The sequence below is a fragment of the Molothrus ater genome, chromosome 1 (assembly GCF_012460135.2).
Source record: "Molothrus ater isolate BHLD 08-10-18 breed brown headed cowbird chromosome 1, BPBGC_Mater_1.1, whole genome shotgun sequence".
In the NCBI taxonomy this organism is placed as follows: domain Eukaryota; kingdom Metazoa; phylum Chordata; class Aves; order Passeriformes; family Icteridae; genus Molothrus; species Molothrus ater.
In genome coordinates, this window is record NC_050478.2 from 65353277 (window position 1) to 65370727 (window position 17451).

At 45.1% G+C, this 17451-nt stretch overlaps 1 protein-coding gene and 1 long non-coding RNA gene across 2 annotated transcripts in view; one reads left to right on the top strand and one right to left on the bottom strand.

The window, feature by feature from the left end:
• Nucleotides 1-5349: 5349 nt before the first annotated feature.
• Nucleotides 5350-9467, bottom strand: EDN1 (endothelin 1). The gene is made up of 5 exons (XM_036379060.1): nt 9225-9467; nt 8907-9048; nt 7764-7922; nt 7386-7493; nt 5350-6632 (listed from the first exon to the last, which is right to left on the bottom strand). The coding sequence occupies exons 1-5, from the start codon at nt 9286-9288 to the stop codon at nt 6494-6496; spliced, it is 612 nt and encodes a 203-aa protein (XP_036234953.1). The 5' UTR covers nt 9289-9467; the 3' UTR covers nt 5350-6493.
• LOC118684274 (uncharacterized) overlaps nt 9261-17451 on the top strand; it is a 51208-nt gene continuing 43017 nt past the window's right edge. The window contains exon 1 of the long non-coding RNA XR_004979796.1: nt 9261-9331. This is a non-coding gene — a long non-coding RNA (uncharacterized LOC118684274). The remainder of the gene's footprint in view (nt 9332-17451) is intronic.

Here is a 17451-nt window from a genome sequence, read left to right on the forward strand (position 1 = left end):
GCTCATGAACAATTTGCTTTTCAGCCAGGTGAAAGACGTCCTTGTGCTCATGACGAAGCAGACTAAGGGTGAAGTGAAATTAAATTAACAGCTTTAATGCACATTTGGAAGCCACTGGAAAGCACATAGCTGCAAAGTGTCCAGCTGGATGTGTACCGAGAATGACATAATGGTTAGCAGAGACGCAGAAGGAAAAACAGCAGGCCAAGTCCTCAGGAAAAGCCATAAGATTTTAGAAAGATAGTGGATTAAAATTTCTGGGAAAACTAAGAAAATGTTCTTCTTATGAAAACATGGAAGAAACATGGATGTCTGCTGCAGGTGTCTGTGAATTTCATATCTGTAGGCTATTGCTGCATGACTGATACAATAAAACCTTTCAGCTGGTGAAATCAGGGCTGTTCCTCCAAACTCTCCTGAATAATGCCAGTTTAGTCCATCTACAGGGAAGCTGGGATGACTGGACAGCACTCCCAGCTGAGATGCTTTCTCAGAAAAATATGCTGTGAGGTACTGATAAGACCAGTGGGGTCATTTTGAGATGGTGCCTATGGAAAGAGCAGCTGGCACAGCAAAGCAGCCCCCATGTGGAACATGCAGCCATGTGGGACGGGAGGTTTACATTTCCAGAGGACTGATCAGGGCTGCTGGTGTGGCTTGTGACATGCAGCCACCCTTCTCCTGTCCCCAAAAGGGCACACTGGCATCGTCATTGAGCATTGCAGGCTCTGATCAGCCCAGCATTGATCCCTCCTTCCAGCAGCATGGGTTCTTTCATTCCTGCTTGCCTGGCTGCATAATTAGGTTAAATGCCTGATGGATGTGCTGGGCAGCCCATGTGCAAGGAAAGAGAGTCTCCTTTGAGGTGACATGAGAGGTACAATCATAAGGGGAAAACCCACAGGGAACTCTCAAGGCACCTCTCCAGCACATATAATGTCATGGTTCTCGTTCTGTGCTTGTTTATGGAACTCGAGGGAAATCCTCCCACAGGCAAATCCACACCTTAAAGGCCTACACATTTCTGATAAGAATAAGGCACACACCATTTGTCCAACTTCTCTGCTTTAGTTTGCTGTCTAGTTTGTGAATATCACTGCTTTATACTCCTGCTAGAAATAAGGGAAGATTAAAATACGAAACAAAAGACAATCTCTTGCAACAATAGGATTGAAAGGAAGATATGATGACAAGAGGAGAAGCTCTTGCCCATCAAAACATTCAATACATGTGACTACCTCTGCACAAGAAGTCCTTAGAGCACTCCTTTTTTTTTCATGATGGATATTTCATCAAGTCCTGGGTTAAATTGTGTTTGTGAAAAGAGATGGAGAAAGCAGAGGAGGATGTAAATCAAACCTATACGACCAAAAATACAGTGCTGCTTTCTTCTTGCCAGATTAGAAGTTGGATTTGTCTCTGGTGACTGGCACAAATGTACATTTTTCCTCTAGCTAGGAAAAAAGTTCCTTTTAGGGTTGTTTTTTTTACTTTCTTTCCTTGGAGAGAAACACAACAACAACAACAGTGTGGGCTTGAATTACAGTTGATGTAAGCCCCCAAAATAGCTGGAGAAGTCAATGAAACCACAAACTCCATGAGGCTCATCCATTTCTGAATGCAGCTTTTTTGAGCCAGAGGCAAACTGCCCTATCACTTACCAAAGTGATATTTATCTAATTTATTACTATCAAATGCTTTCAGGGAGGAAAAAACCCCATCCAAATAAAAACAAAACCCATCTAAACCCAGCCCAAGAAAACAAAGAGCCACTAAAGACCTGTGCTAGCATCAGCAAACCAGTGTCTGTTTGTCCCCAGTGTGGCAATACCAGACAGAAGGAAGCCCTTCTGGGTCAAATTCTGCTCTCATTTGCACTGCCAGAAGTGATGCCTCTAGAGCTGAGGGAATTGTTGGCTGGCTGGCTGGCTGGCCCAGTGGACTTCATGCAGAACTCAGGTCTCCTTGACCTGATCAGAGCAGAGGAGCCTGTCCCAGGCACTAAGACATACCAACTGATTGTTTAACCATATTGAGCAAAATAGGCTTCCCTACCATTTTTCACCTAGCTCAGATTTGATCAGAGATATAAAATAAAGAAAGACATGAACACTCATCCTGGCTACGGTTCTGAAATGTCGTTTGCACGATGTTTACCTCAGGAAAAACGATCTTGCCACTATCTTTGTACTTTATCTGCAGCTTTCTGTCTCTCTGCATACTTACACTTAGCACCACAGCTTCCCAGCATTCTCCTCTAATTAATCAAAAAGTCGGTCCTTTTGTCTCCTAGGTCACGAAGGAAGAACAGTACATTAAATAAAGATATTGGCTGAGGATGGAAGCTGGATTTCTACCCAAGGAGCCTAATAATAGTGCCTTGATGCAGGCCAAGTAAAAATTGATATGGTTTTATATACACAGAGGCAAACAGTTGAGTGTGAAAAGAGTAAACACCAGATAGCATTCAAACAGTGGTTTATCCAGTCATTCTGTGTTTGCAAATATAGAAATGTGTTTTGGTGGCTAAATTTATCCTAATGTAAGGAAACATGAACAAAGAGGTTGGTATTTGGTAACTTCTATAGGCAACATTAGGACATCCTGCATGATAATGTGGTACAGATTAGGGTTGCCATTTCTGGAAAAATTAGGTCAGAATTATGTAGATAAGATGGAAAGAATTTCAGTAGCATTGTAGTATTTTCCTGACTTGAAGCCTGACTCACACGTCAAAGCTTTGTTTTATTGTATACCTTGTTTTGATCTATAGTCAAAACAGCCTTTATCCAGAGAAAATGAAAATAAACCAGCTGAGAAAGAAAGAATTACAGTCAGAATTGAATAAAAATAAGTACAGCAAGCCTAATTTTGGAGAATACTTGTCTTTTCCTGTGAAACTTTCCAATTCCAGAAATGGCCATCCTGAACCCAGGAAATATCAGAGGAGGGAGATATACTTTGAAAACAGGTCAGGAATGGAGCTTTTCCTTGCTCTCAGTGTGAGATGGAATTTCAGTCATATGTCAGGTGTATTTTGGGCCACACTGGAAAGTGGTGTCCCTCTTCCCTATACACTTCCCTTTATGCCTCTCAAATTTCATCCTGGATTAGAAGAACCTCTCACTTAAAAAGGAGATAGATCATGATCATGAAAGGTTCCCTTTTTCAGGGCACTAAGATTAGTGTTAGTTAGAAGACCAAGAGCTTTGACTCTGCAGCCTTGCCTCTGCAGTCAGCACAATGTTTCCTTTGGCTTCAGGTAGAACATTTTTTTACTCAGTTCGTTTATTATAAGTAAGAATGTACTTTTACACTGCTCTGTGTTCGGTGCCATAAATCCCAGCACATATTATGCCTCTCTTTTCTCACCAGGGGCTGTAGCCTAAGTCACTGAATCTCTCTCTCTCACAGAGCTTTGAGAAGGAGCAAACCTCTGGGACAGACCCTGGTACTTGTATGTGAGCCAGAGTTAAGATAAAATGCTTCATGTTCCCTGTTGCTTGTTCAGTGAGACAAACAGACTGCTGAACTCTGCTTTTTCAGTCTAGATCATTAATGCAAACCACGGTAAGCTGCAGTTTATGCTCCAATGCCACAAGGCAAATGGGGGGCAGAGTGGCACGCAGAAGCAGCAACGCATCCCCTTCCACCCTTGCTGCACACCAGAAGGTCCCTGAAGCCAGCTGGGCAGCATGAAACAGCTCCTGCCACTCTTCTGAAAGCCTGCAAGCCCCTGCCATCAGAGCAATTTATCCCTTCGTGCTCTTTGCATTGAGGCTCAGGCTTTTTCTTTGCATGACCCTGGGGACCAAGCTGAACCCGTGGCATGCCAAAAGGCCAGAGTGCCCATCCCTACACAAAGCTGCAGCATGAGCAAGCAGCAGATGCAGCTTACTGGGAAGGAAAGGAGAATGGAAGCCAGCTTTTGACTCCAGGCATGAACAGAGTAAACCTTAGAAGGAACACGTTTATTTTTAGGATGGTCTCCCAAGAATCTCTTAAGCAGATAGCCAGGAATTTGGGCTACTAAAGCCCATCCACAGCATCATTTAGGCCAGCCACATAGAAAATCCAAATAACCAGCCTTAATAACAGCACAGACACTGCTGCAATGCTCCCCCACTCCCAGGATTGATCGTCTCCCCACAATCTTTCCTGGGAGAGAAAACAGGAGCTACTGGGATGGGGATGCTGATGTGCAGCCCCTTCACTATCAGGAGCGTCCCACACCAGCTGCTCATCTGCCACTTTGGCTGAGTGAGAGGCAGCATCTCAACTACTTGCTTGTTTATTTTCCCTGCCAAAGGCAACCACTGGTAGGGCAAGAAATGGAAAACCAGGGAGCATTAGTGAGGTCTCTTCATACCTGACAGAGGTCACTGATCCAGGCACATCCCAAGCAGTCAGTGCTGGTGATGCAGAGATCAAAGGATAGCTCTGGGGGCTGCAGCCTGCCCTGCAGAAGCACAGGGGCTCCCAGTTCCTTCCCACTGCCTGGACCAGGCACTCCTGTCAGTACAAGACTGCCAGCAATGTCATTTCCCCACTGAATTACTGCTCTAAAACATAGCAGAGCAGTGCAAACAAAACATTATTTTAGCCTGTCAATATTATGAATATTGACAAGAAATCCAGAACAATTTCAGAAATTCTCAGTCATGACTACTGCTGTGTTTGGGTCACACTCCTTGTATTGTACTTCTTTGTTAAGTTCTGTTTTTAAGAAAACCCAAACCACTCAGTTTTATCCTTGGATTAACTCCTGTGCTTTATTTTTTTCCCTACCAAATCAGAGTTTATTAAATCAATTTATTTGCTTTAAACATCTCTCTAGGTATAGCCATTTAAAGTCAATATTTTGAGACATGTAAAAAAGATAATTATTGATCTCAATTTTTCCTGGGCTTGGGCCCCATTGAGATCTCCACCCTTACCTTGCATGGAATGGGCTGAAAATTTTAGTATAGCAGGGTAATAAGTAACATTTCCTAGTTTGATACAGCCCACAAGTGTTCCAGTGTGCACATTTCCCCTTCTAGTTCATCCATATCCAAATCCTTATTGTCATATTTTAATGCTGTAGTACACCTACATCATACACGTGAGAAGACTGCTCCAGGATAAATTCATTTGACCAATTTAGAATTTGTCATGAAAATTTGATGAGCAGTCTTGCAGCTAGAACAAGTGTCATGTGCTGTCTCACATCTGGCACAAACTTTGCTGTGATGTGGCTTATCTGATAGAAAGGCAATTATGTGCACACACTTCACCTGGGTCAGCTTTGTACATGGGGCAATCTACCTCCATGACCACAGAGCCATAGACTAAGGAAAAACAAGCCAATACAGTAATTAAAAATATTTATTTCTGAAGATATTTACCTTGATAGGCATAAAGCATTTCCCAATTTCATACAGAAATACATAAAACATGCATAGACCAATATGGCCTACTTCAATGTGTATTCAACATGGTAAATATAATGAAGAACTTGTGTGAATATAAATACATGACACAAAAATAAGCACATAAGATTCAACTTGTCTGCAAATTCAACAATGTGAACAAATTCACTGCTATAAACATTCACCCAATATTAGCCTTTTGACTTAATTCAAAACAACCCTTTGTCTCAATGCATTTCCACCAAACAAGGCCCTGAATAAATCTTGCAAGAGGGTCTGGTACATCCCCACTTCAGTGCATTTTTGGTAGCATGCAAGACACAACAACCTCTATAATTAGAACTTCAGTTGACCAGATATCCTTGTTATGGGAAACTTAGTAGTGTCCTCGATAACTTTTATTTTATGTTGAAGGGTCCTTTGGTATCCAAAGCCAAAGGACTTTGACTATGCAAACAATCAGAGTGCCTAACCCACATTCAGATAACTCTGGTTGTACAAGTAAACTAGACTTCTGAAAAAAGGCAAAGGGTTGCAGCTGATTAGTAAAGGCAATAACAAGGTGTAAAAATACTCTAGCAGGAGTGCAACAAACAGTATGCGAGGTAGACATGTATATATGCAGTAAGTCCTGATTAAAGTAGAACTGTGGCTTTCATTTTTGCATTTTAATCATAAGGTAGAGTTCTTTGAAGTTTGTACACTCAGATCTTGCTTTCTGTCCTTGCTAAGCACATCTGTGAGGTCTTCCTTGTGAGATGCTTTTATTGTAGACCCCAAAAGCTGCTCAGTTGATGGGTAACATTCCAGAAGGAGTATTCAAAGGTTTCTTCAGACAGATGGCTTTTCATGTATGTTACTGCAGCTTTCCCTTCAGCCCTTCTACCCATCCACCTGAATTCCAAAATGACAAAATCCTTTGTCTTTATATCTCCAAATACAGGACTTCCTTAGCACTTTGCTCCACTGTGCAAACACTGGGACAGAGGGGCCCTTGGCCATCGAGGAATGTTGGAGTCAAGGCAGTTTTTGCGATGCTTTGTCAGCAAGCGTTGCAGAGAAGGATTCTGGTGATCTCCCCACTAGGATGCTTTCAGGCTCTCCCGGATGCTTTGCCTTTTGCTTGCCCTGTTGTGTTTGAGGTTTCGCCCTTTCTGGAGCTCAGCCTTCAGCTTTGCGATACTGAAGGAGGCTTTGATGCTGTTACCAATGGCTTCCAGCCTGCAAAACCAAGAAATGTACATTTAGCATTGTGATAATGGAGATGTATGTGTAGAGTGAAAAAACTTAGTTTTTGCTTAAATAAACCTCAGTCTAGATTTCTACCGTGGGATCCTAATAAACTGCTGTTTGCTATACCTCAGAATGAGGATAACTTAAGATACTTGAAATGTTGTATTCATAATTTCAATGCAAACATTAAATTAAAATATTCACTCAAATATAGATGCCCTAGACTTCCTTAAGTAGCCAGTCAGGAGGTCTCCAGTGGTTTTTTATGTTTCTCCTGTGTTGTTTCTTTTAGGTAAACCTGATCCTATTTCCAATGAATAGGTGCATTTTTCAAGTAAGTAAGCAAGCCCTGCTTTCAAAAAAATTATTTAAGGCTTCCAGGGCCCAAGTCTCGTTCAATATCATCAGGTTGCCTGCTCCCATAAGTCCTCTTCTACTTGTGAAAGGAGCACTAAAGAGTCTTCTTTAGTACAGGCAAACTTCTGTATTCCATACTTTTCCATAGGATTATGGCTGAGCACTGAATGCAAGCAGAGGACAGACAGCGGGCTGAGCTCAGCACCCATATCCTCACAAGCTAAAAACCCAGAGCATGAAGAAAAGCCCTCAGAATATCCTCACTGATTCCTCCATAACTGTCAGGCTGAAACCACCAGCTAAGCCCAGGATGACCCGAAGGCAGGTGAACTGTGCTCTCTATTGCCGCTCCGGGGAACTACAACGGGATGAGAAGAAACTCACCGCTTCATTTTCTTGCTGTCAACAAGCTGTCGGTTCATGCATTTGGGTCCAAAGCAACTGCCAGCTTTGATGCGGTGCTGTGAGGTTTTCTCCACGGTGGACTGAGCCCTGTTAAAAGGGAAAAGGTGCTGCTGTTAAAAAAAGCACCAAGTCTGCAGTCCACAAGGTGAGGCATCTCATCAACCACTTCTCAAGGCATGTAATAAGCAATCTTTCTGGGCCAAGCCATAGTGTGTATCATAGAAGTGGGAGCACTCAGGTAGGAGGCAAGGCTTTGGGGAAGAGCATTCGCTCAGCAAGTGCCAAAATGAGTAAGTGCACCACAATCCATCCCTTTCACATGCATTGCCTTTTAAAGAGTAGCAACAAGAGACGCACCAGAAATCTTTGCCTGCCTGGCAGAAGTTCAGACATTTCTTGTCCTTCTGGTTGGCACATTGGCATCTGCTGCTTGGTTCAGCGAGCATCTCCGGCACCATGTCCTTCAGTGATCTTCTGGGTCGAGCAGGGCCGCCGAGACCATATGGAACAGTCTTCCTATGATCAAAGAGACAACATGAAAGCCATTTAAATAATTCTGTGGCTTCAAAACACTATGGGGTATTTTGGGCAATCTTATCGACGGCATTGATTGCATGAGGAAAGGTTGTGGGATAGGGAATGCCTTGTTAGTCACAGTTTCCATGCAAATGCTTCTGATGATCCTGCAACATATTCATTAGCATGGCTACTGACAAGGATAATGACCTTTTAATTGTGATTTCACAAGGCTGTTGTGCCTCCCTGTGCAATAGAAAGCAATAAAACCTCATCTCTTTGAACTTTGGCTACTGCCAACACTGAGAGAAGCAGTAAAAGTGAAGAACAGATTCTCTCTCAGAGGAAACCCAGCAGCAGAAGAAATGTCAATGTTGCAGTGTTTGCAGCCTTAGGTGAGCCTCCGGCTCACTACTTTTTGGTGAGGAGAGTATAGAAATGGATACTGTGCATAATCCTATTAACACGTGGGATGCATTAATTTGCAGCAAAGAGCAGTGAAAGGCAGCTAGAGCCACCCAGAGTCAAAGTATTCCTTCCAACCTCCTAACTTGTCAGAAAGAAAACCACTCAAATTCAGGCTGGCAAAATCATGCCTTTGGCATTTTGTCTGATTCTGATTCATAGTGAAAAGTATCCTGCAGCCTTTGCTGAGCAGCACCCAAAGGAAATTCTGCTGCTCAGATTTTAGGTAGGCAGGTGTGCTAGGGCTATTAGGAGCTATCTGCCCGATCTGGGTGGCCCAGTCCTGCTTGCCTTCTTCTGGTGAACAGTATCGTTGCTGCATGTGCCAGAAAAGTAGGAGCAGGAAGGTAAAGCAGTAGGATAAACTGTGCAAACAACTATTCCTTCCTCCCCTTCCCATCTCTGCAGGGGGGTTGTGGCTCTTAATTTTCGCCTTCACACCTCCCTCCCTTTCTTCCTAACCACAGGAGAACCCGGCACTGGGGAACTGCCGAAACCCCTCCATTCCACTCCACTCACTCGGGGGTGTTGATCCAGATGATGTCGAGGTGGCAGAAGTAGACGCACTCCTCGTCCATCAGCGAGGAGCAGGAGCAGCGCCGGGCGCGGCGGTGCGCGGCGGCGGCGGGGGGCGGCGCGGCGTCCACCTCGGCTCCGGGGGCTGCGGGAGGGAGGGAGCGGCAGAGCTCAGCACCCGCGGCAAGGCAAGGCAAGGCACCCGCGCATCCCCTCCCGCTGCATCCCTCGGCCAGCCCTCCCCGGAGCCCCGCTGCGACCCCGCAGCCTCCCGCGGGGTCGGTCCCGGGCGGAGGGGAGCGGCAGCGGACCGGCACCTACCTGCCGGCAGCAGCCCCGGGCAGAGCACGAAGAGCAGCGAGACGATCATGTGGCAGTAATCCATAGCAGGCGGCGGAGGGCGGATGGAAGAAGTGAGGGGAAACGGGGTAAAAATCAATAAAAGGCGAGGGAAAAGCGGAGAAAGTGTGTCCCGGCGTGAGCACGGAGCGCTGTGGCGGGTGCCCTGCGTGGCGCGGCTCGGTGCGCCCCGGCGCGTCTGGCTGGCGCGGCGGTCCCCGGCGCCCTTTTATAGCGAACCCCCATGGAGCGGGTAAACAGCCCCGGCGCTATTTTATCCCGAGACAATGTTATTCTCCTATTAGTCACCGCGCGGCAACGTGCGGGCCGAGATAAGGCCGGGGCTGGAAAGGAAATCGCCTGCAAACTTCAAGAGCGGGGGGCGGCGGCGGCGGCGGCGGCGGCGGGAGGGGGGCCGGGGGCGCCCCGGGGGCGGGAGGGGCGCGCCGGGAGCCGCCAGGGGGCGCCCTGCCCGCGCCTCGCGCCTGAGGGCGGCTCCGGGATTCGGGGATTTGGGAATTCAGGAATTCAGGGATTCAGGTCTTCAGTGTTTCAGGGATTCAAGGCTCAGGGCTTCAGGGCTGCGGGGCCTCAAGGTTCACCGCTTCAAGGCTTCAGGGCTCGGGGCTCTGGGCTCCACCTGCTGCTCTTGCTACTGCCCTGGGGAGAACCCAGCTGTGGGACACACGGGTTCCTTACGCGGGATGATGGATGCCTGACTGCGCTGGACCCTGCCCTGCTCCTCCCCTCAGACCCTGTCCGGTGGGCTCTGGAGTCTCAGGAGGTTTGGGTTTGGCAGCAGCGGTGAAGCATTGGGGTATTATCTCCCTTTTCTGCCATGGTAGGGCAAGGTGCTAAAACCAGGGTGTTTTAGGTGTGAGCACGTGTTTAAAGCCAGGTAGGGAGGGAAGGAGGAAGATCTGTGCCTGCTCTTTGCCTATGGCTCTCACCGCTAATTCTAACAACGTCTTTTTTCTGGCATGTTTGTGTTTTCAGCCATCTGTCCAAGAGCAGAGTCAGTGTGGAAGCTGGACCCTTGAGGAGTGGGTGCAGCATTGCCATCACAGATATAGACATGCATGGAATCCACTGAGGTCCCAACTGAGGGAGCCAGCCCCTGTCTATAAACTTAATTAAGTGAACTCAAAGTGCCTGTGATCCGCTGTGGAGCCGTCACGCTGCAAAGCGTGCCAGTTTCACCTATGATAAATAGATAAGACTCTCTTGGTATTTGTGGTATTTCCGTGCACTGTGCTGTAATAATAGAAATGACCTTGGCTATCACAAAGAGCGGGACTGTTAAGTGCAAGTTGCATTGTGGTCTGGCAGGTGAATGGCCAGTTTTTTTAAAGTATCAAATTATACTGTGCCACTGTATCACAGCGGACAGACTGTCTGCAGCCGTGCTGAGTCAGAGTAAAGGTCCATTTAGCTGGTGTCCTCTCTGCCACAATGAATGTTAGCAGATGGCATGAGAAGGAGTACAAGAAAGGAATGCAAGTGGAGACTAATCCTTTCCTCGGTGTAACCTCCCTGCTTCTAACAGGATGAAGTGTGGGGGCTTTCCGAGCAATAATGAACATTTAGACCATTATGCTGAATAAACACCAGTGGCCCCATCCTGAGATGGTCATATCTATTTATCAAAGGTATTCTAAAAACTGTCCTGTAAATATCTGTGAGTGGAGAAAGCTGGGTTGTACAATGGTTTTTGTTCACACCTCTCCAGCGTAGGAGTTTATTTTCCAGAGCAGGGATTATATCGTCTTGTGTATTATGTCTCCTTGTGTATGTAGGGCAGGATTTACCGGAATGCCAAAGTATCTGTACATATGTGTTTGAATTGCTGCAGTCATGATAAGAATCTGCCAGCAGGGGTCACACAGCTACATAAAAAAAGTAATCACAGCCCTCCGAAGTAATGAACTTTATCGGAGTTCAAAAGTTAGGAAAGAAACTAGGTGACTTTTTTCTTTCTCGACATTAAAAAAAAAAAAAAAAAAATTTTCAAAAAGCACAAAATGTGAAGCAGCTGTGTCGGTTGAAAGATAGCAATCGTTCTGTATTGAGTACAAATATGCGAAGCCTTTCCAGGCCTGTCACTTAAAGACTGGCTTTCATGCCAGTGCTTATTTAAATTTTTTTCCTGAGATTCCTTTTCCTAAGATGTGCACTTGGAGCCAAAATGACTCACATTGGTGTAAGATATTTTCAGCCTTGTCAGAATATCTTGTTAGAAAGTATTTTGTTAGCTGACAAAAACAGCATGCATGTTTCCTCTGAGTAACAAGGCACAAACATATCGCAGGCACTTCTGAAGATGGTGTTCTTTTTACCTTTTTTTTTTAAATAACAAAAACATCTTCAGCAAATTTTCATAAGAATTCATAAATATTATTGTTGTCAGAGGTCCATTTCCTCTGATTCAGCGATTTTTGATAGCTCCACTTTCAGATCTTGAGACTAACCAGAATCGAGCTATTCTGGTTGCTATTCTCGTTGCTTGAGTAATGCAAAAACAAACTTTTGTTCCATTTGTTACCAGTGGCCTGCATGGGTCACTTCAGGCCGCTGGAATTGCCGGGCCAGGAGGTGGGTTTCCCCAGGAAAGGGTAATCCTGACCCCTACTTGGACACTGAAAACAAGATCAACTTTGTGCCATGCAGAAATACTCTTTGGGAATCAAAGAAGGAAAATTTGCTCACTTTAAAGCTGTTTAAAGTCCAACAGTAGGGGTCACAATAGGGGCCTTATAAAATCTGCTGGAGAGGACTAAACTTTGGGTAGCAGTCAGAGTTTGCAGGATGGAAGCACAAAGTCAGGTACTCCACGAGTCATCCCAGTGCACACCAAGACAGATCACCCCAAGAGCTGGGAAGTTTGCACCGTATTTGCACTGCTGCCCATGGGGACAAGGGTGGAAGCAGGAGCTGAAGCTGGCTGCTCCAGGAGCAGTCCCTTTGTAGCTGGAGCACCTTGGGCAGCCACCCCTGAGACATTGTGTTACAGAGCAAAAACTCAGCTGGCCAGCCAGGCTGTGGTTGTAACGTTCCAGCTGGAAAAGTCCATGGCACTGACTTTTCTAAAGGACATTTTGTTTAGTGTCAGAAATGTGAAATGCCTGCTTATCAGCAAAACAATAAAAGGAGACTGTAGAACTCTGCCTTTCTGTCTAGGGAACAAGGGGAGCAACATGCTGTTTTCTGCTGATTTGAAACACTATTCTCAATTAAATGAAAGTTATATAACTTGTCCCCTTACTTCCCTCACTGCCCCTCTTGCACCTTACTTTCCTCTTAGGGGCTGTCCCATCTGCCCATGCCCCATTTTTATACAAAATGAAAATTTTTTACATAACATGCAAATCAAAGAGCTGACTATGCCATGCAGAGGGGACCTTGACAGGCTTGGGAGGTGGGTCCGTGCAAACCTCAGGAAGTTCAGAAGGGCCAAGTGCAAGATCCTGAACAGGTGTCATGGCAATCCCAATCCCAAATACATGCTGAGAGATGAATGGATTGAGAGCAGCACCGAGGAGAAGGATTTGGGGTTTTTTTTCACTTAGAGGGTGGTTTGGCCCTGGAACAGGTTCCCCAGGGAAGTGATCACAGCACCAAGCCTGACAGAGCTCAGGAAGCATTTGGACAATGCTCTCAGGTGTGATTCTTGGGGTGTCCCATGCAAGGGCCAGGAGTTGGACTCGATGATTCTGATGGGAGTCTTCCAGCTCAGCATATTCTGTGATTCTGTGATTCTATGACTGGGGGCATTGGTGGATAAGAAGCTTCATGTGACCTGGCAACATATGCTCCCAGCCCCTAAATTCAGCTGTATTCTGAGCTGCATCAAAAGCAGTGTGCAGCTGGTCAAGAGAGGTGATTCTGCCCCTCTACTCTGCTCTGGTGAGAGCTCTCCTGGAATGCTGCATCCAGCTCTGGGATTCCCAGCACAGGAAGGACATGGACCTGTTGGAGCAAATACAGAGGAGGCTATGAAAATGCTTGGAGGGCTGTAGCGCCTCTCCTATGAAGACAAGCTGAGAGAGTTCTTCAGCCTGGAGAAGAGAAGGTTTCAGGGAGTCCTTAGAACAGCCCTTCAATATCTCAAGGGGGCCAAGAAAGCTGGAGAGAGACTTTTTAAAAAGGCATGTAGTGATAAAACAAGGGGGAATGGCTGTGCACTGAAAAGAGGGTGAGTTTAGAATAGGAAGAAGTTCTTTACTGTGAGGGTGGTAAGGCACTGAAACAGATTACCCAGGGAAGCTGTGGATGCTCAGTTTCTGGAGGTGTTGAAGGCCAAGTTGGATGGGACTTTGAGCAACCTGGTCTAGTGGAAGGGGGCTTGGAATGAATGATCTTAAAGGTCTCTTCCAACCCAAACCATTCTAGGATTCCATGATAATTTGAGCTCTTGGAAAATACCTTATTCTCTCTATCACTACCCAGCCCTATAATGTATTTAATTCTCCTTACAGCTGCGAGAGTCCTTGGGCTGAAGTCTATTTTCTTGCAAACCAAATTTCTTCATTTCTCCCCATGCCCAATTAGTGAGGTTTAGCAAAGGACATGGGTTCCTGTCTCACAATACACTTGTGGACTTATTAAAGTGCTGAGGAGAGGAATGATGACAGCCAGTGATCCAGCAACCTCATGTTACATGTTTGTAACATGTGGCCCAAACAGATCCTGTCTAATACCACCAATGATCATTTTCTTTCCAAAATTCACTCCATATACAAAATTGCCTTTAATCAAGGGAGGAAAGTTGCAGCTATATGACCCTTGATGGAGGAAAGCCTCTATCAGAAAGCTCTTCCAGACCATGCACGTCCTGACACCATGTGGCAGTGACTAGATACCATTTAAAATACAAAAATCAAACTCTGCTTAGAGCTGAAATAGATGAGAAAACCAACTTTACTGAGCAAGGTTCACAGTTTCTCCCAGGGCTAAAATCGTTATTGTCAGAAAAACAAGTAAGATGGTTTGCAGAGATTCAGGTTTCAGAGGATGAAACCTGTTGTGAAACCTTCCTCCCACTTATACTTTCCACAACAAAGAACTGCAAGCAACAGGAAAATATTTCCCTGGAAGTAAAGTCATCTTTAAAATGAGGGAAACATCAGGTGGGAAAAGGGAAAGGCTTAAATAGCCTGGGAACAAAGAATCCATATAACTTTTAGGTGAGACTTAACAGGAACTTCTCCCTTACATCAGTGTCCATCTCTGCTGTGATATTGTGGGAGAAAGAGTGTCCACTTCCCACTGAAGTGAACCACAGTGGCACTGGAGGCACTTGGCTGTCCCCTGTCCCAGCAAGTTGTAGCAGTTCCTCCGTTTCCATCTTTTACCCTGCATCTGCTCTTGTGCAGGGGCAGCAAGCAAACAGAATACCAGGAGCAAGGGAAAAGGTTACGCTCCGTGGGTGGAATATGGGCAGGTGACCTAAGCCCTCCCACCCAGGCCTTGTGGAGGTGACAGAGGTGCCTGGTACTGCCGAGGGTGTGTCCTGTGAGGTGCCAGGGTGGCTCAGGTGGGTGATCATTTCTGCTCTGGTAGCTCAGGACCCTGCACACAGAGGCCCCAAAGGAATTCAATCCATTGCCCTTTGCGCTACAAGCAATTTGTACGGTGGTGCTTAAGTTGAATATAATTTTTTAATTGACCCAATTCTCATGTGAGTGTCAGCATTAGTAGAAGTTAAAAGGCAAAGGCCTTATTTCTGACCCAGAAAATCTTAGAGAGCTTCTTCTCCAGAATATTCCCTAATCTGTCTTATGCCTGGTCTCTTGCAGACACATCCACCTTCAGCCATGTTAGACACAAAATGCTGGGTTGATCCCACAGGGCTGTGTTGTATTCTCATAGCTATGCTTGGACTCTTGAGTTTGCTTTAGAGAGAAAGAAATACGTCTGTGTGGTCTTCAGCTCCATTCCATCACTCAAGTTCAAAATACAGACAGCATGAACTATGTCTTCTAAAAGTGTGAAAAGATGGTAAAAGGTTACATGTATCAATAATCAGCCTCTTAAGAATGAGTTATGCAAGTAAGAGTTTAACTACATAAAGATTACCATCAATAAATACAAGAGATTAGTGCAAGGACTGCAACAGAAGGCTTTAGCAAAGAAAAGGAAATATTAAACAGAAAATGTTAGTTGTAAAAAACCAGATCTAGTTTTGTATACAACCTCTTCTGTGAATACAGCAGCATATGACAGAACACTTATTTGCAAATAACAGTTAGTGGAAAATGTGCTTTATCAGGTTTGTTTACTTACTTCTTGGCAAGTCTGGCTTGCAAGGAACTCAAACCCCATGCTTCCAATTAGAAAATCTTCTGAAGAAAATTACTAAGAGCAGTTGGTCTACCTGATACCTTGTTCCTATCAATAGGGCATTTCAGAGTTTCATGTTCTTTAATAATAGTCACTTTTCCATAACCTTGTCAAAAAATGAGTGATGCCATCCCAGTGTCCAGAGCTGGGAGTTGAAGCATGGAGGACAGTGCTTTTGCACCACCAGACAGCAGATATGGTTTCTAAATTAGATTAACATCTTGGTTCACCTGGTGTCTGAATTGCCCTCTGGAGTATGGAAAAGGGCCTAAATTTAGGACAGTGCTGACTGTCCTAAATTTAGGCACCATCTTCTTCTTAATGTCTAGAGATAGCTGGGGATGAATCCAAGTTGGTGACTTGTCCAGGATCCCCTCAGAAATTGATGAGGAGAGAAATGAGCTGAGTTCCTCGAGCCCATGTCCTGTATCCTGCCCACTACATTGTCAGCCTTTCCAGTACGTAGAGGTTTGTTTATCAAAACTTTTTTTTTTTCTATTTTGATTTCTCCATCACTTGGATTTTATGTTGCTTTGCTCAGAAAAGGTACTTGTGAGGTCTTCCTGTGGTTTGCTCAGAGGTGCTTCTTTGAATTAATTAATAAAATTGACTTTTGATGCCTAATTTTTCCACCTGTCACATGCCCTGCTCCACCTTTGAATGAGTCTCCAAAGACTCAAATCAGTAGATTTCTGAGAGCTGTCTGGCTCTACTCTTTCCTGAGTGCATAAAAGCCTTGCTGAAATGAAGGTGATTAGAGAAATGCATTGTTCCAAGAATGGTGTTGAACTTTCTTTACAGCACAGTCCTTTGGCCAAGAACATGGAGCCCCTCTATGACTGCTTTGTCCCCTCTGTTTTGAGCCTGGGGTTTGATGAGCGGGCTTGCTGGTTTCTGTCTTTTCTTTCTGAGAGAAATGAGTATGGGCTAGGAAACACCATGGGTTTAGATGTGGCCTAAGCGATGGGTGTGGGTTTGTTTTTCTCCTGTTTCAGGTACTTGCTTTGTTCCCAAACCCCTTGGCACTACACTTCTGTGCATGACTGCCAGGAAAATGGACAGGAAAGTAGTTTTATTACAAGCCAGTGCTTCTAGCACTAAATATCTGCTTGTCCATTTGGGCATATGCTTGTCTTTTCTTTTTGACCAAAGTATATTTTGCGTGTAGATGAAGTGTTGATCATCTCTCTCCAGCTGCAGTTCCTAGTCTTCATCTGTCTTGTTTCTCCCAGGAGAAGGCTGCTTTGTGAGGAAACATTGCACTAAACATTTTCAGCTTGAACAAATTACACCGAAAGCTGACAGATTAGAGAAACTCAAGACTAACTACAGTAATTAAAAAAAAATTCAGAAACTCTCCTTATTTATAAAGGGACATTAAGAGGGACACTCTCTTCTTTTACATGGGACATGTACACATTAAAATGTCTACATCTGAGGCAAAATATGGACCACACAGGTCCAGGGTTTGTTATGGCAATTACTCATTGGTGACACTGACAAGGAGATTTTGTGACCTGTCAAGGCCAAGAAAACAGGAATAGCAGCTTGAGGATAGACGATGCCCCAGCACTGAGCTAGGGTTACCTTACAGACTCCACCCCTGCCTTTAGCTGCAAGAGCGAGCCTGTTCTGAAGTGAGCATGCCACCTGCGGCATCGGCACTCCCCAGCACAGCACCAAGTGCCTGGGAAACGTGTGGGGATGAGGCACCACCGCAAGCTGAAGGGGCTCTAAATGTCTCCAGGCTCCCATGAACAGCTAAAAAACTAAGATGCCTGACAGGGCTGTATGTTGATATTTGACATATATGACAAATAGCATATAGGAATGAGGTCAGCATTTCTGGCTGCTTTCACTAAGTGTCCTT